General features: G+C 38.8%; 2 protein-coding genes across 4 annotated transcripts in view; one reads left to right on the forward strand and one right to left on the reverse strand.

Moving 5' to 3' along the window:
• Positions 1-27,300, forward strand: part of MIOS (meiosis regulator for oocyte development) — a 325,043-nt gene that overhangs the window by 219,311 nt on the left and 78,432 nt on the right. The gene's annotated exons all lie outside the window — the stretch shown is intronic.
• COL28A1 (collagen type XXVIII alpha 1 chain) overlaps positions 1-27,300 on the reverse strand; it is a 154,457-nt gene that overhangs the window by 109,886 nt on the left and 17,271 nt on the right. The window contains 6 exon segments of the mRNA XM_067041636.1: positions 1,292-1,343; positions 2,462-2,531; positions 17,828-17,880; positions 18,930-18,974; positions 21,961-22,005; positions 26,668-26,695. Coding sequence (XP_066897737.1) covers positions 1,292-1,343; positions 2,462-2,531; positions 17,828-17,880; positions 18,930-18,974; positions 21,961-22,005; positions 26,668-26,695 — 293 coding nt within the window.

A 27,300-nucleotide genomic window follows, 5' to 3' on the forward strand; every position in this document is an offset into this window, starting at 1 on the left:
AGTCTCTCCTAGGATCCAGCAGCAAGGCAGAGCTGTTTATTAAGTTTATTAAGTTAAAAGTAGGCATGTGGAAGAAAAAGAAGAGATCTTATGCTTGCTTCAAAAATCTCAGGTTCTTTTGGACAGTTCATAAAGGCTTTGCAATGAAACACGAAGCTCATTTTTATTCCCACTTATTCAGAACATTGTGAAAAGATTTTTTCATTTCTGTCTAAAACTTCCCAAATTCTCTGCTGTACTCCCTCTATACATGGCAGCCTATCTGGGCCTGTATATTTCTAGCTGATGTCATTTCGGTTTTCTAGGTTTCCAGCCTCTCCGGTGTAGAACCAGCAGTGTCTGCAGGGAGCTCATATTCTTCTTTCTCAGTGGTTTAGCTTTAAGAGACCTATCTAGTCAGTGGAAACACAGTAGATAATTAGACCAGTGTATTTTTCCTTTATATGTTGTTCTCTTTTTTGAATTAGTGTATCGAGACATTGGTGAAAAGACTAGCCTTCAGATAGTATGGTACCATTTCATTCTCAGAGTACAGCAAGGAAGCACATGTTTCTGTTAGTATTATATGTGAGGAACTATGCAATGCAAAGCCCAATTGGGTGACCAACTATTCACAATAGGTTGTTTTTATTTGTACCCCAGCAAGTCAGCTACTGTTCTTTCCTGGGAGAATAATGATTACTTGAAAAGTTAAAAAGCTTCTTATTCCAGAATAGTCATGTTTTATTCATTTCCTCTCCAGCTCTCTTTTGACAGAATTTTTTTTCTTTTCCAACAATAGTAAATATCAAAGCTACATAAGGTAGAAGCTGCAAATAACACAGGTATTCCCTGTCTACCATGATCAATTCTAGCTTTAGAGTATACTCACGGGTTAGGTAATGAGCAAGGTCCTTATTCTCAGTGATTTTCTCATGGTTACAGGAAAGTCAGTTACAAAGTATAGACGTTAGGTATGAATCTAGATCTCCTATCTCCTAGGAAATTTTGACATATGAGAACTCCTTCCTTCTAGGACAAACTGATTAATCTCACAAAAGATTACAGTAAGAGAGAGCCTGTTGTACATATCCTATAAATATAAGTAGATAGACAGATAGATATCCCTATTTCAAGTGTTATGAAATGTAACACTTGGATCTGGTCTTTATATATCGTCTTTTGTTGTTTAAAAAGATGAAGATGGCTTAGTTTAACCATTTATTCTAACCCAAAAGAGCACATAAGAACTATATTTGTCCTTTTAATTCCACCTAGAATTTCTTGCTACTCATTGTCTGGCTCAGCTCACCGACACCAGTCAGTCCTGGAGGCCCAGTTCTTCCTTCCTGGCCTCTTTCTCCCTAAGAGAAAGAAATAATTGAATGAAAGTTTGCTTTTTTAAATGAAGAATACACCTAGCACAAAATACTCTGGAGATTTCAACAAAGATAAATAGCAAAAATTGTCAAACTTTTCAAACTGTTAAAGATTTAAAAAAAAATCTAGAGGAGGAAAAATGCCTTGAATTTAAGTGAACAAATTACCCCCAAACGTTCCTCATTCCTTCTTGTCTAAATGCAATTTCAGCTTTCAGAAACGATTACGTAGCAATTGACAGGTCAGACTGTGTACGACTCTTTTTGGTTACAGAAATGACCAAGTTAACAATGCCCGTGCTGTTCTCTGCCCCCTCACCACCATCCAGGGATGCGTCCCCTGCCACCCTGCCCTGTTCCATTTCACCTCGCCTTTCAGTTCTGTTTCACATTTCCCCTCCTTCAGAACCCTTATCCAGTAACTCTGCCAGTATAAACTCCACCTTCCCTGGAATCTCAATGTGCTTATTGTCTAAATGCATTCCATGGTGACACCTGATTACATTCGAAGCGCACAGTTTTGTACTGCTCTCTGGTTTAGCCCTACGTCGAAGTCTTATTGTCCCAATCACATGGAAAAGCCATTTAAAATAAGCACTTCTGCTCTAGTACATCCTGCATGATGTAGAGCACCCAAGGTTGTTGGGTGTCCTAGTCCTTTCTAGTTCCCTACAAACCTCTCCGTCAACATTTACTTATTCAGTGTCATGGTTCTTCTGGTTTCTGCCCCTCTGTGCTTATTTGATGTGAGCAGGTGATAGTTGACATGTTAAGGTGTTTCACTTCCCAGTAACATTTTTGCATGCCAACATTTAAAATCCATGAAAACTCAACAGAGCTAGGTGTATGTTGGCAAGAGGGTGGGTATTTGGAGACAAGCAAAATTTTCATTCCAACCAAATCAAAAAATACATAGAGTATTCTTGTGGTAACTGCCCCTGACCAGGGCATTGCAGTGTCCAAGCATCCAGTCTGTAAGTAACTCATACAGACAGCCTCTTTGTATCCATGAGGGTAACACTGAGCAGAGTTGAAATCACAGCTCCCCCAGCCCTACAATAAATTCAGTAGTCATCAATGGGCCGAGAGACCAGTATCTTTACCTTAATACCTGGCTGTCCAATACCAGGGGCTCCTGGAGGACCATAAGGACCAGGAGGACCAGGTTCACCCGAGAGGAAGAAACAGTGATATGTTAGGTCAACTCCATAGTATTTGTTGAGCAGCTCTTAGACGTATAGTGATGTGATAGGGCATCAACAAAACCTAGCACACAGTCTCCACCCTCAAGTGTTTACCATCCATTTGGACAGACAGCACAGACCCAGGATGGACTTAGCCATGACCCAGTATCTAGGGTTCATGAAAATGTCTCCATTTTAATTTTTAAAATCAGAATAAAAATAAACATAATAATAGTGTATAGAATAATGAATACAGTCTGGACTACATTTTTCTTTATACCAACTCAGTTGTAAAATATAATTTTAAACACTTTTATGGAGGAAAGTACCTAGAAAGGCAAAAGTTTTTAGGATCCATGAAAGTCGTAAATGAGTGGCCCTCACTCATTTGTTCAATACATCTTTATTAAGTGCTTCAGGCAGACACATTTGTTTTCTACCCAATGATCATCCTCTCCCTTCTTTCTTCCCTGCTGTTAGAACTCTGACCTGTTCAGGTCAGTGGGCAACTATTCTTCGCCCTCAGATGTGTAGGATAAATGATAATCCGCCTAAAACAAGGGTAGAATCTTTCCCTTTGCCACTGATTAATCTAGGTTAATCCTTTTGTTCCTACTTGGAGATGTGATAGCTATCTTGTAACCATGAGGCAACAGCCTCTCAGATGAATGCCAACAGTTGAAGAGGATGATGCAGAAAAAATTTAAAAGAGCCTGGCTCCTAGACAGCCTCACTGGGCTGCTGATCCAGTCCTAGACTACTTACCTTCAAGCATTCTGTTTACTCAACAAGAAGCGCTCTTATGATTTAAGCCACTGTTAGTCGAGATGTTTGTTACTAGAAACCAGAAGCATTTTCAGTTAATATAGTCTATGATGTGGCAGGCCCATCATAGAATTCAGGCATTATAGAACTGACACCATGGCACTCAAACTCCTGCATTTCACAGGTGAGGAACCTGAGTCCCAGAGGGGTTACCTGGCCTGCACAAACTCACACCTCAGTATCACCCACAGGGATATGGGTCTTTAGGTCTCTCAAGCTTCTGGTCCTTTGGCATGTTGATAGAGGAAAGGAGAGTGGCTATTGATTACCATTTCTTTTTGTATAATGCTAATTTTTTCTGTTTATCAAAATAATGTATCTTCACTGTAGAAAATGTGTCATATATTGACAAGCATACAAAGAAAATTTTATATTATCTATCTATAACAACTGTTAATTTTTGGTGTGTTTCCTTCATTTTTTTTTTTATTTTTATTTTTAGAATTCTATTGAAGTATAGTTGATTGACAAGTTGTGTTAATTTCTGCTGTACTGCAAAGTGACTCACTTACACATATATATATATTCTTTTTCATTATTGTTTATCACAGGATAGTATATAGTGAATATAGTTCCATGTGCTGTACAGAAGGACTTTCTTGTTTATCCATTCTGTATACAATAGTTTGCATCCGCTAATCCCAAACTCCCACTCCATCCCTCTGTCACGCCCCTCCCCCTTGGCAACCACAAGTCTGTTCTGTATGTCTGTGAGTCTGTATCTGTTTCATAGATATGTTCATTTGTGTCATGTTTTAGATTCCACATATAAGTGATATCATATGGTATTTGTCTTTCTCTTTACATACATGCATGTACCTCTAATTGATGTTAAGAAAAATTTCAAAGTATGCTTGTGTTGGAGTTAATGAATACTTGCTATTTAAAATTTCACTAAACTTAACAGATTTTTCTCTTCTCTTCATCCTTTTATAAGCCGACAGACAGGAAGTGGAGACAAACATTCTCCCAGGTTGAGGGGAACAAAGGAATTTTCACTAAGCTAAAGCCTCAATTCTCCCCAGAGGCTTGTGATTTTGGAGGGGACTCTTCGTAACTAGAGCAATGTTCTATTGATATGGTAGAGGCATTACTTGAAAGAAGTCTGTTGACTTTAGCCAAATGCAAAGGGGAACAGAAGAGAAAGGAAAAGGGTCATAGTTAAATCGCCTCCCCAAAAGATATGTCGAGGCTCAAGATAAATCAAACAAAGAAAACCTGTCTCAAAATCAGTTGATTGTAAGAGTTCACGATGCTTTGGCGTTTCAATGGATTGAATTGAAAAGTACCTTCTGTTTATCCTTTTGAGTACAAGTCAATCTGGCAGATAAATCAACCTGAATTTTTCCCTTTAAAGTTCAAGGCTCTAGTTATCTTTTAATGTAGGTTAAATTTTCTGGAGCATCCAAGTAATTGCCATTCTTATCTTTTACATGTTCTTGGCCATGGAATTTCTCTCTGTATAATATCAGACAAATATTCTCTCTTTGGGGAGAATATAAAATTTCTCCCCAAATTTGAAGTTGTTTTCTTAATCTCAAGTTTAAGTGCTAGAGAATATTCAGTTTCCTAAAGATTCCAAATTTTAACTTCAAAGAATCTTTCCTTATAACTTCTTGTGCTCTCCATTCAAGCTGGAATCTCCTTGTTCGTTACACGGCATAAGGGTGAATGTTTCCATCACTTAGCAAAGGAACACCAAGTACTTGCTATGTGGATGGTAATAAATACAGAGAAGTTTAAAACAAAGGCCCTAAACTCAAAGGGCTAGTTTGAGGGTAAAACACACCATTAAAATAATGATAGGGCTTCCCTGGTGGCGCAGTGGTTGAGAATCCGCCTGCCGATGCAGGGGACACGGGTTCGTGCCCCGGTTCTGGAGGATCCCACATGCCGCGGAGCGGCTGGGCCCGTGAGCCATGGCCGCTGAGCCTGTGCGTCTGGAACCTGTGCTCCGCAAGGGGAGAGGCCACAGCAGTGAGAGGTCCGCGTACCGCAGAAAAAAATAAATAAATAAATAAAGATAATAATAATGGTGCAAGGCTCTAAGTTCCCTATTCTCTTCATTCCCTGCCCTTTGGTATGTAGTTTGGTTCTGTAATGGATCAGAAGGCTTTTAAATATATTATGTATTTGGAGGAGAATTTGAGTGTTTTATAGTAGAAGCTCTGCCCTACTGTGTACTTGTCTCTATGTTTGATCTAAAACAAACAAGAGCACAGGTTGGTGAGAAAGTTTCCCAACTCTGGACAAGGCACTGGTTCTGCTGTTAACTTGAAATGAGGGAGCCAGGAGAGCCAAGAGGATAAAGAACTATATTACCCTTGAGGGCATGAGCTCCCTTTAGCCTCGGTCCCCTACCAAGAGCAACTGAGAGACTTCTTAATATTGCTTTTTCAGGGGAATTACAGGGATCTGAGGTTATAGAGGGGCCACTTTCCCTTACCTGAACACAGCCCCATAGCAACATATCTTCACACTTTACCTGCTTAAATTTATTTCCTGGCAGGCTTGCATCTCATCCTAGGACCTGCAGAACAGCATTGGTCCACAATTAATGTCTATCGCTGTCACACTTCCCCTTTCCCTTTCCTACAGAGATTCCTGAGATGGTAAAGAAAGTGGTTCTGATTATAAAATACCATAGCTGGATAAGACAGAACAGGAAGAAAAGAGTCAGCACTCTACTCCAAATGATTTTCCTGGAATTCACCAAGGGAACATAGCCTTGAAAGACTCCAGGACTGATTCCTTTGTTGCTATTATTCCTGCCCTAATCCTCACCAACAAACATACCCACAGATTGAATACCCTCAGTACTACTTATTATTTCTCTACTCCACTTTCTTTAAACATCAGGGGGATATACAAAGAGGACTGGGTTAAAGTCGATAGCCCCAGAGAAGTCTGTGTCTCATGACCTTTGGATGAGTGTGAATGAAAGTGAACATGAGTGTAAGCATGTGAGGGGAATCGAGGAGGTTAGGTAAACCACTTTGATCCTTCTCAGAAATTAAGGATGCCTATGCTGTGGACCTCAACATGGAAGAAAGCCAATGTTTAATAAAACCTACTGTTTTCAAGCACCACCCTGACACTTCATATAGATTGTCACATTTAATCTTCTAACAGTCTTAGGAAATTGGTGTTTTTTCCTATTTTATGATGTAGGAATATAATCTCCATTTTTTTTAAAAAAAATTATTTATTTATTTATATGTTTGGCTGTGTTGGGTCTTCGTTTCTGTGCGAGGGCTTTCTCTAGTTGTGGTAAGCGGGGGCCACTCTTCATCATGGTGCGCGGGCCTCTCACTCTCGTGACCTCTCGTTGCAGAGCACAGGCTCCAGACGCGCAGGCTCAGTAGTTGTGGCTCACGGGCCTAGTTGCTCCGCGGCATGTGGGATCTTCCCAGACCAGGGCACGAACCTGTGTCCCCTGCATTAGCGGGCAGATTCTCAACCACTGCGCCACCAGGGAAGCCCCCAATCTCCATTTTTAAATTGATTTTTCAATATGCATGGTATCACAGGAAAAAAAACCATGGCTTTTTCATTCAGTCAGTGTAGTTGAATTCTGGTTCTATAATTTACTAACAGTTTGAGCTTTTGCAAGATCCCCATATGCAAAATGAGGATCATTATATCTACCTTGCAGCATTGTTGAGAGGATTTGAGATATTGTCTTAAAACATCTAAGTCATAACCAGTCACATGGTAGCTGTATAATATGTGTAGAGCAATTGTTATTCACTAGATTTTCATTGAGTACCAACCTGGTACCCAGTACCCCCTAACATAATTATAGACATAAATCAGGTTGCACCTGCACTTTGCAGACACTTAGAATCTGGCTGGAGAGGCAAATGAATATAAAACAAAATATAAGCATGTGAATTAGCTATAAAAAAGGTATTAACAGAGCATGTAAGACGCTGAGGCAGAAATGTTTAATTCTACCTTAAGGAATTGGGAAAGTTTTATATAGTAGTGGAGATATTTGCTCTGAACAAAAATATATGAATCATATTTAATCTAGTAAGAAAGAAGGAGGATGAAAGTTCTGGAAAAGGAGAGGGTATGAGGCATAAAATGACGTGAAATGTTCTGGGGACAGTAAGCAGCTCTGTGTGGCGAGCAAACGGGAATGAGATGACAACAGGATCACTGTTTGGAGCTGCACTGTCCACTGGAAGTATACAGTGAGCCACATTTGTCATTTTAAATTTTCTAGTAGCCACACTAAGGAAGTAATAACAGATTTTACTTAACCCAATGTACCCCAAACATTATCATTGCAACATATAAGCAATATAGAACTCTTATTAATGATTTTATTTTTCATTATTTTTTTAACATCTTTATTGGAGTATAATTGCTTTACAATCGTGTGTTAGTTTCTGCTTTACAACAAAATGAATCAGTTATACATATACATATGTTCCCATATCTCTTCCATCCTGCGTCTCCCTCCCTCCCACCCTCCCTATCCCACCCCTCTAGGTGGTCACAAACCACCTAGCTGATCTCCCTGTGCTATGTCGCTGCTTCCCACTAGCTATCCATCCTGCATTTGGTAGTGTATACATGTCCATGCCACTCTCTCCCTTCATCACAGCTAACCCTTCCCCCTCCCCATATCCTCAAGTCCATGCTCTAGTAGGTCTGTGTTTTATTCCCGTCCTACCCCTAGGCTCTTCATGACATTTTTTGTTTTTTCTTAGATTCCATATATATGTGTTATATGTGTTAGCATACGGTATTTGTTTTTCTCCTTCTGACTTACTTCACTCTGTATGACAGACTGCAGGTCCATCCACCTCACTACAAATAACTCATTTTCATTTCTTTTTATGGCTGAGTAATATTCCATAGTATATATGTGCCACATCTTCTTTATCCATTCATCTGTTGATGGACACTTAGGTTGTTTCCATGTCCTGGCTATTGTAAATAGAGCTGCAATGAACATTATGCCTTTGAAATCCTATGTGTATTTAACACTTATAGCACATTTCAATTCTGACTAACCACATTTCAAGTGCTCAATAGCCACGTATAGCTACTCTATTGGACAGTGCAGCTTTAGAGTGATTAAAGAGGCTGGAAGCTCGGGTCAGAACCATGGAGAGTACCAGCATTTAAGTTGGGTGGGAGTGAAAGAACACAGAGATGTCTTGTGGGGATTTGGGGAAGACAGTGGCCCAGAAAAAAAAGGGGGGCAGGGAGAGCTGACAAAGGCAGTATAAAAGAAGTCAGGAAAAAGAGAACTTCAAAAGTAACTCATCCTTTCCAAAGACAAAGTCATATCCTTTCACTCGCAGACCTGATCATCTTCCAGCATTCTCTATTTCAGGGAAGGGCATCAAGATCCCTCCAAATGTCAAGCCAGAACTTAGGAGTCATTCTTAATGTATCTCACTCCCTTATCCATCATATGCAATGCATCACCAACACCTAACAATATGCTCATAAATCTCAAATCCACCCATCTCTGTGTCCTCTACCATGCCTCTACAGTCTACCCCAAATTAATATCATCTCTTGCTCAGACTACAGCAAAGTCCTTAATACTCTACATGCATCCATTCTAGCACATTCTAATTTATTCCCCCACCCGTCCATTGCTGTCAGAGCAATCTTCTCATTTTAACCTGAGTAAAACCCTTCAAGTCCTTTCCTTTTGCTCTTAGGGTAAAGACAGAGCTCCTTCCAAGGCTTGTGAGCCCCTGCATGGTGTGGTTCTGTGGCCTTTTCAAAACTATTTGTTATTAGTTGCCTCTTCTCTGGCCACCATAGCACAATTGGCCTTTGTTCAGTTCCTTGTACTTGCCATGTTCCCTCCTGCCACAGGGTCTTTGCATGTGCTGTTGTGTCTATCTGGGATGTGGTTACCTCTCTCTTTTCCTAGTTAATCCTTATTCATCCCTCAGATCTTATTTTAAACAGCATGGCTTCAGGGAAGGCCTCTCTGGTCAGGTAAAATTCCTATTCTAGAGGCACTGATAACATCATTTTCCTCTTTTTCTGAGCATTCATTACAGTTGCAACTTTGCATTTCTGCATGTGTTAATATGTCTCCCCACAGACTGTGGGAAGATGTCATGTGATTTTGCTCAGCTCTCCATTCTCAATGTCTAGCTAATTGATATTATCTATTCAACCATCCAGGCCTCAAACATTTTTACTGAACAGTGATTAAGGAGCAGATATTGTGCCAGCTGCTAGAGGTGAACAAAACAGGAAACCTGGTCTAGGCGGGGGGAACTGGGGGTTTGGAATTGCTCTTCTGGCATTCCCACTGGTTTACTTACGTTTTTAACTAAGAGCGACTGTGCATATATTACATAGTGATATAAAGTACTTATCGCACAGTTTTTGCTACAAACTTACCCAGATACAGTTAATCATTTTTGTTTTTCAGTTAAAAGCCAACAGATGGCCTAAGGTTACACTGTATGGAAAGTTCAGCTAGAGAAACCCAACACTTCTTATTCCTGGCACTGGCTCTAACCAAAGTCAACATCTTTCCTTTCCCTAAAATAATAAATAATGAATGGTTGTCCAAGACTATGAATTTTTTGAGGACAGAATTTTACCTTTTCTTGAATAATACAATTATAAATAATTTAGTCATACTTTGGGCTCTTAACATTAGATAGATGTTTTAGCAACTTCTTTTTATCGTTTCCCAGATATGTATAGCACCAACTGTAATACTTTAAGTCTTGTGACAAATATTCTCATACTTCCCCAGTGGAAGAAAATGATGAATGAGCATTTTGTAGGTGCAAAATGGTTCAAGTATGGACAAAATACATTCTTAGCTGAAACTCAATTAAGTGATTACTGTATACAAAGGCTTGGGAGAAAAGTCAAGAAAAGCCCTTTTTTTTGGAAAGAAGGAAAAGCAGGGGGGTGGTGGAGGCATGAAAATAACATTTATCAAATTCTTGTTAAATCAAGCTCTATTTTTAGTTCCTAATTTCTCTTATTTCAGAGAAGTGTTATGTAATAAGATGCATATTTTTAGAAAACGTATCAGCTATCTTTGTCCTATATTAATGAAAAGAGGGTTGTCAAAATGCTTAACTGCTTAATTATTGCCCATACATATGGCACTTACTATGTAACAGGTGCTGTTCTAAGTGCTTTTCATGTATTAACTCATATAATCCTCAGAACAACTCTATTTTTAACCCATTACATTAATGAGAAAACTGAGTTATGGGGAGGAAGTGAGTTTCCCAAATCACAGAACTATTACAATATAGGGCTGGGTTTGAACCCCAGCAGTCTGGCTTTAGAGCCAGTGCTCTAAACCACCATGCAAAACTGCCTCTTGGGACTTTCCCGTTCTTAAAGTATTACAAAAATCATTTGATTGCAGACTAAATTTATATCTTTGTTACAGGATGAAAAACAAACATCAGATAGTTACAATCTACCTGTAGTTGAAGAATCATCATATGAAGACAAAGAATCTCTAAAATAAAAATAAGCCACATGAAAGTATATACTATTACAAGCCAACTTACATGACCTTTCAAGCACATAAAGTCTACCTGGATCAATGTTATCACTGAATTAGTGGTAAAGTTAACATAAATAATAATTGGCAATACTGTAATCACACAATGTAACTCTACATATAAAGCAGTTATTAAGCAACTGCACTGTTGGAACCATCATTTTTTAAAATCTCCAGCTGCAATCATTTTTAATAACATCTACTTGGGTAAGAGAAAAGATCACTGTTCACATACTCTACCCACTTACACTTTTCAAAGAAGAAAAAACTCCATAATAACAACAAAGAATTGGTGGAGAATGTGATGAAAATTGTAGTGTACCAGATTTTAGTAACTTAACTCCTTTTCTTTTTTTTTTTTTTTTTTTTGTGTGTGTGTGGTACGCGGGCCTCTCACCACTGTGGCCTCTCCCGTTGCGGAGCACAGGCTCCGGACGCGCAAGCTTAGCGGCCATGGCTCACGGGCCCAGCCGCTCCGCGGCATGTGGGATCTTCCCGGACCGGGGCACGAACCCGTGTCCCCTGCATTGGCAGGTGGATTCTCAACCACCGCGCCACCAGGGAAGCCCTCAACTCCTTTTCTTGATTGCTGTTAGGTTAAAGCGAATGAAATTGACAATATACAGCTAGGTTTGACTTACAAAAAGGATGATTCATATGTTTCAATCTAATAGGAAAGTCATATTTCATTGTATATAATAAAACCTAAGGAATTGTGTGTCATTTTCCCTAAAAGGAAGGACTGTTCCATGGCCCATCAGGAGAGCTTTTACGAATCTAGGCTCTGGTGGACACTCTTAGGACTCCTCTAGCACAAAATGAGTGGCTGGAAACTATTCAGGGTGAACCGTAAATCCGAGAAGAAGGACACCAATTTACGAGAGAAGAGAGGTTCATAACAGCGTGATACGTTTCCTAAAAACCTTCTCTTGGAGGGCTGAGGGCTTCCCTGGTGGTGCAGTGGTTGAGAGTCCGCCTGCCGATGCAGGAGACTCGGGTTCGTGCCCCGGTCAGGGAAGATCCCACATGCCGCGGAGCGGCTGGGCCCGTGAGCCATGGCCGCTAAGCTTGCGCGTCCGGAGCCTGTGCTCCGCAACGGGAGAGGCCACAGTGGTGAGAGGCCCGCGTACCACAAAAACAACAACAACAACAACAACCTACTGTTGGAGGCTGGGGGCAGAGGAGAGTTATTGTTGAAAGAGTACAAAGTTTACGTTAGATTGATGGAAAAGTTTTTAGCACAGATAGTGATGATGGATACACGATATTGTGAGTGTATTTAATACCACTGAATTGTATGCTTAAAATGATAACTATTATGTATATTTTACCACAATTTAAAAAACAACTTCCTCTTAGAATAAACTTAATTTTCCCTGCTGCACTGTTGCTGCTGCAACGTAGTTGAATTAATTAAGAGCACTGGGCTTCCCTGGTGGCGCAGTGGTTGAGAATCCACCTGCCGATGCAGGAGACACGGGTTCGTGCCCTGGTCCGGGAAGATCCCACATGCCGCGGAGCAACTAAGCCCGTGAGCCATGGCCGCTGAGCCTATGCGTCCGGAGCCTGTACTCCGCAACGGGAGAGGCCACAACAGTGAGAGGCCCGCATACCGCAAAAAAAAAAAAAAAAAAGAGCACTGATATAAGTATTAAAAAAAAAATTCTGACAACGCTCTGAAGACATTGCAGTAACTCATTGTGTTCCACATTAGTGCCTCACTTGACTGGGCCCGTGGATTAGACTCAGCACCTTTGTGGGAAATGTTGGCAGCATTTTGGGTGCCTTGATCCATCCGAGTTTTCGTCTTGGCAGGCTCTGCACACGCATGCGCACATACACACGCACGCAGGGTGTACCCCATCTGCTGAGGACCATATGTGTCAGAGATTTGGGGAGGAAAATCATCTGTCTTGAAGCCAATGGCTGACACGCCACATGTTCTGGCAGCCACTTCAAGTTGTCACTATTAGTTGTCTCACATCAAATGAGTTAATAAGCTCATTTAGAATCCTGGTGGGCAGATAGGCATGTAGGTCAAAGCCCTTTCCACAACAAGAATCGCTGGATTACTAATGATTCTTTCCCTTTATTAGACCCAGGACAGAAATAGCGTTTAGAATTTGACATCCCCGAAGAAAAACAGCCACATAGTTTGGTAGCTTGGCTCTGATTCTGCATTAGACAGATATTTGTAATTAAAATTGTAAAGGGATTCTTCTCTTCGCACTGCTGTACACTGAGCAGTCGCAACCTTATTCAAAGGTGTTAGCCTGCCAGGGGAACCAGAAGGCCTATTATTGGTTTTGGACAACTGAAAAAGCTGGCGTGTTTGAATACCCTGGACTTAAAAATACTTTACATGAAGCCAAAAATATAGTCATTCTGTACTGAGAGCTGTGAACTTTAAAAAGTTTTCTGTTTGATTATTCTATACTAGGAATTGTTGATGTCTACATGTTTCACCTGATTTCCTTCCCATCAAGTTATAAGGAATTATATCCTATTAGAAATCATGATTTTTTTGTTTTTTAGTGGTTGAAAGCAACATCATGATGTTAGGGGATTTTTAGGCTTTTGAGTTGTGTGAGAGCTGAAATAAAACTACACAACATTCTAGTTTGAGGAGAAAGTTTCAGCTTCTTCATAGTTGTTCATATTTGTGGTATTTGAACTCTTTCCAAACCACAGTTGAAATATTATTTATGTTCAGTAGGTTGACCTACTAAAGCTGCTAAGCTAATTTTAAGTCAAATCAAGCATTGATATTCAAATAATGGCAAAACTAAAGAATGAATTTTTAAAACTACTAAATCTTCATTGATTATATATCTGTTCTAGTGAAAATAGTGACATTATAGAAAACATAAGACGCTAACTTGTATATCTGAAACCGTAAAAAAAAAAAAAAATTAAGTTCTAAGCCTCCATGCCTCTCTTAGAAGAAAGCGGAATTATAAATAACGCATTCAGTTATTAAATGCACAAGAAGCTTCTGATGGATTACATCTACATTCTCCTGTTTCTTTTATTATCCAAATATCTTGGAAGAATGGTCAAAATACCTGGCTATTGCACCCTTCTCTCTGATTCCTCCCACAATCCATTGTCACCTCTCCAATCTCTCAAAGGTTTCCAAAACCTGCAAAATTGACAATCTAAATGACTGCATAGGTCCTGCCTATTTGACCTGTCTGCAGTATGATACTCTTGACAGCTCATTCCATTTAAGACTATTTCCTCATTCATTCATTCAACAAATATTTATTTGTTGCTTATCTTTAACGTGTGAGTATAGATATAATAATTTATTTTTATCTCTCAGATATGATAGCAGTACTCCTGACCCATTGTCACTAGCTTTTCTGCTTTGGATTTTTCAAAAACAGTGATGGACTTGTACATATCTATCTAATTCTCCTGCCAATGGTTCATATTTGAAAAAGACTGGCAATGTTTAAAGGTATAATGCACGGAAACTAAAAGGAAACTTGATTAGTACTCTTTCAGTTACCAAAATACATATGCATTCCTAATAGCTATGTCAAAGGTTGACAGCCATCCCTGTTTTAAAAACTAACCTCTTTTCATAGAGCATTTTGAAGAAAACAGGATGATGTGTAGGGATGTTTACTAGGTTTACAATTTTAATTTCAGGATCTGTACATTTAGCTCTCACTTACTTAATTTCTTTATAAGAACACCAACTACTAAAAAAAATTATCTACCATGCTTGGGAACCTCAAAACCTCACGTGCTCTGTTTTCCTTGTATTCTTTGGCCACCTTTTCTGCAAAGCCTTTGATGAAGAAAATCCAACCACTAGAGCAACAGAATGGGACTGTCGCTCATGAGAGAGACTATTCATAAATTCAAATTCATAGGCAGGCCCTATCTAGAAACTCCCATGGAATCTTTGCAGATGTTACAAGTCCAAATTTTCTATTTTAAGGTCTCATAAGAGACAAAATATTTGAAAATGCACATTACTGCTTTCTTTTTCCCATGAGATTCCTTTCCTTCTTTTCCTGCATTTTCAGATGAACATTATAACCAAGTAGAAGTACACTCTCAACAGACTTTTGTTTCCAGCCAGAGTACACTAGAGGGGGGGAGACAGATGCAATTTCCATGCTGTCCAAAAGAAAGGCATTTATCTCAGGTTGACTATCTAGGAAATTCAGCAGTTTTCCTAAAGAGATAGATATAATATGGTGGTTAAGAGCAGACTGGCTGGGTTTGAATCCTGGCTCTGTCCCTTGCTAGCTGTGTAGACTTGAATCCATTGCTTAAACTCTGTGTCATAGTAGCCTAATCTATACTGTGGGAGTGTGACTAGATCATGCCTCAGAAGGTGGTGTTATCTTAAATGGGTATTTAGAACTGTATCTGTGCATAGTAAATATACACTAAATAAGTGCTATCTGTTATTTTAGAAGCTTCAAGATAATAATCCTCCCTGTGCCCATTGGAAAATACAGAATTACTGAATTTTAAAGGTTTTTTTTTTGGCACGAATTGCAATAGCAATATCGTAAAACCATTTTGTAATAAAATGGTAATGGATAAAAAGAAATGTCACTATAAAACATTGTTTCCAGATTGAGCAAAAAAAAATAGTTTATTAAGTTTTTAAGATTTAGAATTACATTCTGGGATGCAAGATGAAGTCATTCCCTGAAACCTGACTTTTAAGACAATACAATAATAAATGTATAAAACCTAAGACAATTAATGAATGTGACATGTGTCTCTGGTTGACAGATGCAAAGATGGGTAGAAATTAGTAATAGTCTCCAAGTAACAGTCAAGAGACCATTAAATCTGTGACCTTAAGCCAAAAATATAACTAGGAGAAAAATGAGAAGCTTATTCCCATCTCACTCACTCCCAAGAACCCCCAATATTCTTTAGATACTGACATCTTTTTAACTGACAATGAATTTTTTGTGTTCACCCGGAAGTGAATTTTGTGATTTTAAACCTGTGGTAATTTTACGTTAAATATCTTCACCAAAATTTTTGAAAAAAAGAATTTTTTAAAAGAGAGGCCCTTGGAAAGTTGAAGTCATCAGATACTTTTGGAAAAGTGACTCCTTTTATGCTGATGATGTGAAAGGCGAGCATGAAGTGTTATGTCAGAAAATTACAGCCTCCTCCAATATACTTGACTCATTATTTATTCAAAGAATTAATGCCTTCTTAGAATTAAAAACTAAATTCTGTGGCAATAAATTCACTTTAAAAGAAAAATCTAAGTAGTAATTGTATAAGACATGAAGAGAAGTGATCCAACGATGGCACATTTTTATGAACTGCCATCACCCATCTCCCGAAGCTGCGTGCCCTTCTCCCAGCCCAGCACTTCCACAGACGCCCTGATTTCCAGACTTTTCATTTTCCAAAATGAAAACTTTGGGCCAGTATGATTTCTAACATCCCTTGTGGCTTGAACAATCTGTAATTCTATCACTGTTGCAAACTCCAAACCTGATCCCTGATTTTAAGCCTCTTTTTCACAAACATGTGAAAATTATCAGCTTAGGTAACCAAAGAATCCTAGAAATAAGTGTGGACTGTCAAAATATTTTCTTTTCGTTGCTGCAGGATTTTACCTACAGCCAAAGCAATTTTGTAAAATCTTCTACTCAGCATTCAGAAGAGCCAGTTCTTTCCCCCAGAGAGAATTAATCATAGGCAAGGACTGGAAAAGACAGTTTCCCCAGACAACCTTAAGTGCACGCCCACTGAGAAGCTCATTCTATTTTAATTTGCCAATTAAAACTGCCCCAGGAAATCACACATTGTCATTATCTCATTAAAAATAGTATATCTGTCACTCCCTTACCTCTCTCTGGAAAAAAGAACAGTCAAGTAGCCCAACTGCTCCCCACAACTTAAATTTAATAGCACCCTTAAAAGATTGGCTTTATCTAGGGTCCTCTGGGGACAGTACCGTCTGCTGTTACTACTGCCACAAATTCCACAGATCTCCAGTCACTAACTCAACACCGTTTGTTAGATATTTACTATATCTGTGGAATTTACTAAGCACTGAGAAGTGTTAAAAAGGCACTAAAACACTTGTTTTCAGCAAATTAATGGCCACTCTCATTGGAAAATGGAGTCTTATAAACAGGTCTTTTAAAGATCCCTTCTATCTCAACTTTTGGTTCCATCTGGCTCTTTTTTTTTTTTTTTTTTTTTTTTGCGGTACGCGGGCCTCTCACTGCTGTGGCCTCTCCCGCTGCGGAGCACAGGCTCCGGACGCGCAGGCTCAGTGGCCATGGCTCACGGACCCAGCCACTCCGAGGCCCGTGGGATCCTCCCGGACCGGGGAACGAACCCGCGTTCCCTGCATCGGCAGGCGGACTCTCAACCACTGTGCCACCAGGGAAGCCCTCCATCTGGCTCTTATTCAACCCCTCCCTATACGTCTTGCCTGGTTACCTGTGGAATGACATTACAAGGCTGGTATTGATAGAGATTATACCCTCGCAATTTAAAAAAGTTTAATTTTTGTTGGTATGACAGTTATAAATCCCCTTCTCTTATAAACTGTGTATTGAGTTGACATTACCTGTGGGAAATAGAGTGATTTGAATTGTGTTGCTTATTACTACTTTTCAGTTTCTAGTGAGTCATAAAATGATGAAAAGGGCGGGAGTAAAATGGAAACACTGCAAAAATAATGGCTTATATTCAATAATGCCCCTTTGAATAAAATAATAATAATAAATGAAAAGACTATGACACTGACTTCCTGCATGTACTTAAACATGATTCTGTGTATAACACCTGCAGGTTATTATGTATTTCCAAAGATTTGTCCTCAAAGAATCCATTGACTTCTGCCTAATAAAAATGTGTATTACCATAGCTCACTAGGGGAAAGGCACTCTGCGTGTCTATAATCAACGGGTACGATTACCTTACTGCCTTGAAACCCCTTTGGGCCTGGATCCCCTGGAGGTCCAGTAATGCCCTGCTCCAAGATGAAAACCAAGAATTAGTTCTGTGTACAGAAGGCCAATCAGGAATGAATCATTCATTAGGGTCCCTAGAGATCCTGGAGTTAGAAGTCAGACTAACTCAGAGTTAAGCTGGGGTTACACACGATTGTGAAATGGAATGAAATAAAATTCCTTGTGTCAAACACACAGCTTCTAAAATAGTACCTAAACTGAGAGCAAGCATTTATTAATGAGGTGTTTGTTTTCTAAACCTGCTTTTCCAACATTATTCCTGTGCTGGACCCCTTTTTGGAAAGAATAAACAACAACTTTAAAAATATATATCTAAGGCATATATAACTGTAAATTGGAGATTCCAATGACCTGTGATAATCAGAGTTACTCCCCTGTCCTGACACAATTTCAGACCAGAACAAAGCCATTGATGGTCAACTAGATGCCATCTAGGAAATTTTGGGTAAAGGTATAATTTTCAGTAGACTTTTTGAAATGCTGAAATTAGTTCTTCACACACATACACACCCTCTTCCCATTACAGCTTTAGACAAGACAAGTCCCCAGACTGGAAAAACTGATCCAATTATTTTCTGAAATCCCTGGGATAAGTCTAAAGTAAATGCTTTAAAGAATCATTCCATGTTATTGAGCAGTTACTACTTATCATGATGGAACAATACAAATGCTGTAATTTAGATAAAATGCATAGCTTTTCCTACTGCATTAGAGCAGCAATGCAAACATTGTTACATCCTGCTTTTAACTACTTTGACTTTATTCATCTTCCTAAACTCTAATTTTTAAACTTTTATCCCTTCAGCTACTCACTAAGTAGACTCACCTGCCGGCACCTATCTTTGAAGGAGCCTGAGTTAGTTATTCAAAATATTAGAGCACCAGTTTCCAGACTTTGTTTCACATTGGAATCACCTGAGAATCTTTAAACATACTGATGCCTGACTCCAATCCCCGGACATTGGTAGAGGGTGCAAGTGGGCACAGAGATTTTAAAAGCTCCCTAGGTATTCTAATACAGACTTAGATTTGGTTTTCGCCTCCTTACCTGAAGTCCTCCAGGTCCCTTTGGTCCATTTGGTGCTGGGGATCCCTGCGGAATACAATTAACAGTAAGTTGCTCTAAATATCCATTCAATTTGCAATGATTTTACGTGGAAGAGAAGGAACTGTGTGCCTAGTAATGGCCAGTCTTCCCAGGTTATCCAAACATCAAAGCCAACAAATTCACTGTTAACAAAACGATCCTAATTAACAAGCCAACTTGTTAGTAAACTTTTGTCTAGTAAACAAACTCCATGAAAACACGATTTTAGGTTAAGTCCTTTGCCTGTATATTGACATTTTGATCAGAATTTTAAAAATTTATTTCTTAAGAATCCTTAGAAAGCAATAAACTTGGTGGAATATTGTTTCCTTCCAGCAAGGCAATGTCAGTTAAATTAACAATTCAGTGGGCTTCCCTGGTGGTGCAGCGGTTAAGAATCCGCCTGCCAGTGCAGGGGACACTGGTTCGAGCCCTGGTCTGGGAAAATCCCACATGCTGTGGAGCAACTAAGCCTGTGCGCCACGACTACTGACCCTACTACGCTCTAGAGCCCCCATGTCACAACTACTGAGCCCACGTGCCACAACTACTGAAGCCTGCGTGCCTAGAGCCCATGCTCTACAATAAGAGAAACCACCGCAGTGAGAAGCCCGCACACCACTACGAAGAGTAGCCCCTGCTTGAAGCAACTAGAGAAAGCCCATGAGCAGTATCAAACACCCAGGGCAGCCAAAAATAAATAAATAAAATAAATTTTTAAAAAAACAACAAACAATTTAGTGCGTTTCCACAATGTCTAGATCACTCTCTTGCCCATCTTCTATACATAGAACTTGGCAAAACACAACTCATACTCAACACTCTTCTAACAGAAACTATTTCACTATGTCCCATAACTAGGAAGCCCTTTAAAGTTTGTTTTTATGACAATATAATATTATCTAGTCTCTCTTTTCTCAGATTTCCACTTTTTTTCTGATTACCAAAATGTAACCTGTTTATAATAGGCATACCTTGACAAACCAAAATGTAACCTGTTTATAATAGGCATACCTTGACAATTATAGAAAAAGGTAAATTTCTAACAGCAACAGCTGTTAACATTTTAGGCATATTTTCATCCAATATTATTATTTCATCCAGTAGGTCTTTCTTTAAATAATTTGACCAAAGTGTATATCCAATTTTGTGTCCTACTTATCTGGTCTTCCATTCTATCAAAAATATTTTTCCATGTCATTAAAAACTCTTAGTAAACTGAATAATATACAAGAATATGATTCTGTCATAGCTACTCATTTCCCTAATTTTGACACTTAAGTTGTTTCTGATGATTTCTATTGTTAACAATAGTATAGTGAATATCTTTGTGTATAAATCTTTGTTCAACTTTTGATTCATTCCCAAGGATAATTTCCTAGAAGATGACTGACACAGAGACTGTAAGCACATTTAAGGCTCTCATTCACCCTCTTTTGTCTCTCACACCATATATGGAAAGAAAAATAAAAATTTCCTCCATAAATTTTGTTCAGATTTCCATTCTCACTACCTGAGTATAGAGAGTGCATCTTCATCTTACAATATCTCCATCAATACTGAGTATTATATATTATCTCAGTGCTTGCTAATTTGATAGGTGAAGTAATATTTTAATGTTTTAATTTTACCTACCTGATTGCTTATGTGTTTGGACAATTTTTTCATTTATTACCCATTTATATTTCCTCTTTTATGTTGCTTTGTGTTCTTTGTACGTTTTATGTGTAAACTTACATGAACTCTTCACATCAAGGGCACTATATTTCATTGACCTTAGACATGCATTTTTTCAGATTTTTACATCTCTGAAGTTGGGATACATCGTACAATCAGTTGCACCTTACATTTATAATGGGCAGTATTTTTTCTTTCTTTTTAGCACAGAAAATAATAGGGCATTTAACAATTCCTGCCATCTTAGTCAATGAACTATATTAAATCTTTGTCAGCCATTTTTATTTCAAGTAGTTTCTCCAGTTATTTTTTGACTCATTTTTGTTCTATTCTATGTGTCCATTCTTCTGTATTTTCAAGTCTATGTCCATCTCCCATTTTCAATTATTCTCCAGGAAGAATCCATTCGTTATCACACCTTTCATTTTGTCCAGAGATAATTACCAAGCCTACATTTTTCAGATTCATCTGACCTTTAACTCTACAGTAGTTTAAAAGCTTTCAGAAAGTCTCAGCCTATTTAAAGTGTTTAGTTACATAGGCCAGTGTCACTATTTTATCCTTTTCTTTTCACCTTCCTCCTCGTTTTCTCTCCTTGACTCTTCCCATAATTAAAAAATAGATATTGAAAGACTTTGGTATCTTGGTGGCATGCTGGTAAGAGTCCTTAACTATAATGAAAACTATTTACTTTTACTCTGTACTTTTTTGGACCCTTTATCATGTTTCAGATATACTCTCTATGTATTTCTGGTCCATTAAGGAACTCCTTAACATTTTAATATTGTCTCCAGTTTACACATTTTATTCATATTTATTTTTTAATGAAAGGTAAATAACTACCCAGTTATCTGTGGCTTGCTGTATTTTCAAATCTTTATCTGTGTCTAGTTCTTCCACATTACTGAAAAGTATTTCATTAACCTATTTCATAGAGTTCTGCACTCTACTTTGGAAGATGCTTGTTCTCAGCGTTTACATCTGGAAAACAGTTCTCCTTTGACCCAACTGGAGCTTGATTGACTTTGCTGGTTAAGTTATTCTTTTCACCATAGCATTTAGTGGGCCTGGCCTCAAAGGTTAGGGTGCCGCAAGGCAAGGTCTTAATGGTCCGTAAGAAAGGCCTCTGGGGGCTCCATTAAATAAAGTTAGGGATAGCTTTGTTTTTTGCTTCATGTTTTAGACGTGAAAATTGAGCCGATGTCTCTCTAATTCTAATAGTGAGAGCTACATAATGAATCCAGGAATTTATTCTTAAGGAAATTCAGTCCCAAAGGGATCACAGATGTTAGCATTTTAAAAACAAGTTCCTTACTTTGTCACCTTTTATTCCTGGTTTACCGCATTCTCCACGTTCACCCTAAAAAAATGAATACATGAAATAAGAAGACATTTGCAGTCATTCAGTGTTCGGATTCTTTTAAAAGATTCCCAGCAGAATCTTATAACATGAGCAGTCTGATGAGTTATACACAATTTTATCCTCAGTACTGTGGGTTGTTTGGGCATTGAACTCTGAAAAATTTTATCCATGAGTCATTCTTAACATAATCAAATTAGTGATCCCACCTAATGAGGTTTAACATTTTTGAGACATGGAGCAAATTAAGAGGAAAGAAACTAAGGTTTAAAGAGCATCTGCCATATTTTATGTGCCCTTTGCATATATGATTTAATTGAATCCACATTATAGCCCAATGAGATTAGTTTTACAATTCCTTTCTTTTTTCTTTTTTTTAATTTTATTTTTTTTCCTCTTTTTTTTTCTTCTTTTTTCAATTTGATCCATAGATGTCTTTTTGTATTGAAGTATAGTTGACTTGCAATATCATATTAGTTTCAGGTGTACAACATAGTGATTCAATATTTTTCTAGATTACACACCATCCAAAGTTACTACAAAATATTGACTATATTCCCTGTGCTGTACATTACATCCCTGTGACTTATTTATTTTATAACTGGCAGTGTGTACCTCATAATCACCTTCACCTTCATCTTATTTTATAAATGAGGAAACTTAAGCTCAACAAGGTAACTTTGCTCCATCCTAGAGCTAGTAAGAAGAATCAGGTCTCAACCCAGGTCTACTCAGACTCCGAGTCCCTATTCTTTCCACAACACCACATGCTCCAGCCTGAGCACCAACTTTGATCAATTAGTAGTATTTGCCTAGAGAACTGTGAGAGACAGATTCTGAGAGCATGTCCAGACTTGGTGGAGAAAGGAGCCATGATGAACGATCAAGGTCTGCGGTGAGAGAGAGAGAGCTGGGCATGGCGACAAGCATGCTGTGTATTTTCCATCACCACAGACTGCTGTCCTGCCTTTCCTGGAATATTAATGGAAAAACAAATTAACATTTAAATTATGCTTTCCTGTTTATTATTAATGTTATTTTACAGACATTATGTCAGTTAATCTGACATTAACTGTCTGAGGTAGATATTATTAGCCCAGTTTCACAGACTGAAAATTTGTGATTTAAAAGGTTAAGTAGCTTGTTCAGATAGAATGAGAATTGGGGCCTCTGAATACAAATCCACTATATCAGACTTTCAAGACTTCTAATAATTAGAACTAAAAAGTAACAAGGTCAATTAGAAAAGCAACTGAAGTTAGACTTTTCAAAGTGTATTCATACATATCTATATTTATTCTGAGCCTCGAAGCAATTCATATTTTTAAGATAGGGCAGTTCAGTTGGGGAGGTTAAATGATTTATGAAAATGTCCATGTCAGCCAATGACTCCTAGGCTGGTGCCCTCACTACTAGTTTCTGTTTCTGTTGCTGCTTTATTATTTCTGTTCTCCTCTAAAGCATGCTACTCAAAGTGCCACTACATAAGGAACTTGCACTAGAATGTTCATCACTGCCCTGCTTCCTTCATTAGGGAAGTCTTGCTATGAAAAATAAATGTCAGCTGAACTAAGCAGTACGTTTAGTGATACAGTGGACTTATATTCTTGTGCAAGCTTCATCTCATCACAAAACAGCAACAAATACTTCACAGATTGACTGCCAACCTGCAGACCACACTTCGCTCTGAGAAGGAATTTCATAATTGTGACCACCAGTTATGGATGCAGAGTATGTGCCAAAGTCTTGACGTTATTGGTGACCACCACAACAGCCGTGCAAGGTGTATGTATCTCCATTCATACACAAGGCAAGTGAGGCTCAGAGAGATTACGTAGCTTGCCCATGACCACAAGCTTGAGTCTGTTAGGCTCCCAAGTCCATGTTCTCCCTCAGCCACGCAAAGCTGAACAGGGCACGCTGCCATGGTCTGCAAGTTACTTTCCACTAACCTCACACTTCTGCCTAGGGTCCTGCATGGGGTATTGCTGGCGTTGGGATCAGGCAAGAGGCAGGTACAATTTTTAGATCCAGCTATGTCTCTATTCAAAAGCAATCTGTTTATGGTTACCGGGGGGAAGGGTGGGGGGAAGGGATAGTCAGGGAGTTTGGGATCAACATGTACACACTGCTATATTTAAAATGCATAACCAACAAGGACCTACTGTGTAGCACAGGGAACTCTACTCAGTGTTATGTGACAGCCTGGATGGGAAGGGAGTTTGGGGGAGAATGGATACATGTGTACGTATGGCTGACTCCCTTTGTTGTGCACCTGAAACTATCACAACATTGTTAATCGGCTATACTCCAATATAAAATAAAAAGTTAAAACAGACAAACAAACAAAACCCATCTGTTCTCTCTCCACATCACATTGTGAGTCAAACTGACCCAGGAAAAACTGAGCTTTCACTTAAAACAAGTTGAACATTTATTGCTGAATGCAAATAGAAAATCGCTCTTGAAGAATCCATTAGAAAGCAATTAATTGAAGAATGTTGGATGGAAATAAAATGAGTCAACCACCAAAATATAAAACAGAAAAGTACCATAAATATGCTAAAAATTCTTTGGGCTAGAATTCACGTTCCATTTGTCCAGACAGATTTGTTAGCTATAGGGTCCTGAGGAACAGCATTAGCATGGGGGCAGATTCCCATCAATGAAGATACTGGACTCATGTTATTCACCTCTGCAAAGGCGTTTTCTTTTTTGATGGGCTCAGTAATCTCTGTGGAATGGTCAGAATTACAAAGTTCCCAAGAGCAAGTGCTTCAGAAAAAACTGAACAGATGAGCTCTGTTCCCAGCCTCGATTTCTGACGCTGCTTATCCTGGTGAAATTCTGGTTTGAATGTCGACGGTTCAGGGTCATTTTGCTCCGACAGCTTGTATTTTCCAAACGAGGACCCCTCCAGTGAATCTATAATTCCCCAGAAGTTTAAGTGAATCTTTAAAAAAAAAAAAAAATACACAGAGAGTTTCCTGGTGTTGATAATTAGCATACTGTATAAATCAAAATGGTAGTGGCATGGAGAATTTTCTTCAACTCTATATATAGGACAGTTTTACAATCATGGAAGTTTTTTTAACTTTCCCATATTATCATTTGTTCCCTATCTCTTTATAATAGCACCTTATGTTTATAGACCAGCAAATAATTTAAAATACATTGTCACATCCATTATTCTATTTGATTCTCCAACCACCCTGTAAATTAGGGAGGCTTGTATTAATCCATTTCTATATGGATGAAGAAACAGACACTCTAAGGTATTGAGTTGTCCAGGTTCTGATGGCCAAGTACAGAATCATGGCATTTCTTACACTCTTCCCCTTTTTGACCTAACATTTCCAGTGTTTAGGGGTATATTTATATGCCTGTGTGTAGGTTCACCCCTACTGTCTACAGGGCCCAGAGAAAGAGTATAAACAGAGGCCCACATACCACCTATCTAAGTAGCTGAAAGTTCCAAGTCGAGCTAATAAACTAGCCATGTTCTGGCTTCCTTTCTTGACAAATATATCTCCAAAAGGAGTAAAAAGTTAGAGAATTTTGGAATTCCTCAGAGGTCCACGTGGGAGGCCCATGCCCACAGCCCACAGCCCAGCTCCTCCCACAGCCAGAGGAGCTGTATGTGTCTGTGATGGTGCCACAGACAGCACAACAAAGCCCCCTCCGTGGTCCCCTCCTGCCCCAACAAAGTTTCCATTTGGTTTCCCTCAGGCCTAGGAAGAAGATGGACATGGGAAGGAGATTCGTGTGTGCCTTCGAAGCAGGCTCAGGCCATTTTGCAGGGACTTCTAGGGGCTTGGTTACCCAAAGCATGATCCAGGAGAAGGGGATATGGGCCTCTCACTCTGCAGACTCCTAGCTCCCGAGGAGACCCAGAGCAGGACCCTGTAAAGTGCATGCCTCTTTCCCAGGTCTGAGGGTTGTAGGACAGAACGAATGATGAGGGGTATGTTCTGATTTCAGACAGAAAAATCTGATAATAGAGAGCATATAATAATAGTGGCTTAAACTTATGAATGAACCACTGAACCCTCTCGAAGATTCCTGAGCCCCAGTCTAACCTGTTAATTTCTTTGGAAGCAGTTTGATTTCCTAATTGGTAATTTGCAAAGAATAATAAAATAATCTACCAACTCATAACCTTTGTTTGTCAAATTTACTGCCCCTGCAAGCTCTACCCAGGTGCCTGATGGAATGAACTAAGTAATTCTTTACTGCTTAACCAGGATAGATCCTCTTTCCCCCATGAGAGGGTCTTGTGTCTACATTTCATAGGAAGTTAAGCACCAAGGCAGCAGCCTAATTGTAGTATTGCTGCATCCATTTGTACATAGAAACTTTTGATCTTGATACCCGTATTGCATGACCATTAAACTGGGGTTCTCTATTAAAAGAATTCGTATATGCAGGACTAAGAGAGGCTGGATTCTCAGGAATCTTAGGCTTCCTTCCATCCTTCATAACATACACCTGTATCTTAAGTTCTATTATTATTTTATGTTAACAGAGTTGAGAATATACTTAGGAATCTGAGAATCCAGACTTACAAAAATAAAGGAAAATAACTTTTATTAAGTATATAAATACAGTTATGTTGCTGTTTTTCTTTATGAAATTCTGATCTATTTGTTGTTACCAACTTACCTTCTGACTCTTGTACCCAGGGATTCCCTAATTAAAAAAGAAAAGAAAAGTAAAATATGACATTAGAAGGCATAGTTGGAGGAAGTAGTTGATGTTTTTCATTTATAAAGTATAACAAAACACATTGTATAGTCTTGGAAATTAAGACCGTATAAAGGTAAGGTCTTTCACTTCTCTCTGCCCTTAGGGAATGTGCATATAGTAGGGGGAAGAAAAGAACCTATTTTTTTCCTTTTATTACATTCTATTCTCAGTTCCACATATTTTTTCAAACTCCATTTCTTACCCTTTGGCCCAAAGCTAAAGGAGAAACTATACACTGAATCTCATTGTAGAAGTGATGACCTATAATAGTGCTTTCAAAATTGTTATATTGACTTTTAAACTAGGAACTATCAGAGCTGAGGATGCTTCACAGAGACGGTTAGAAAAATTGGCTTTGAAAATGAGCTGAGATAATGGCCTTTAAAATGTCCGTAAATATTTATATCCATTATGATCCTCCTTTCAAATTCAGTCTAGAATATAGAACATCAGGAAATGAATGGTTCCTTTGTCAACCTTAGTGAGACAGTGACCTTTAAGTTACTGTATTTTATCTCAGGCTAAATAAGGGGCCAGTGCTTCTGCTGC

The sequence above is a fragment of the Kogia breviceps genome, chromosome 9 (assembly GCF_026419965.1).
Source record: "Kogia breviceps isolate mKogBre1 chromosome 9, mKogBre1 haplotype 1, whole genome shotgun sequence".
NCBI lineage: Eukaryota > Metazoa > Chordata > Mammalia > Artiodactyla > Physeteridae > Kogia > Kogia breviceps.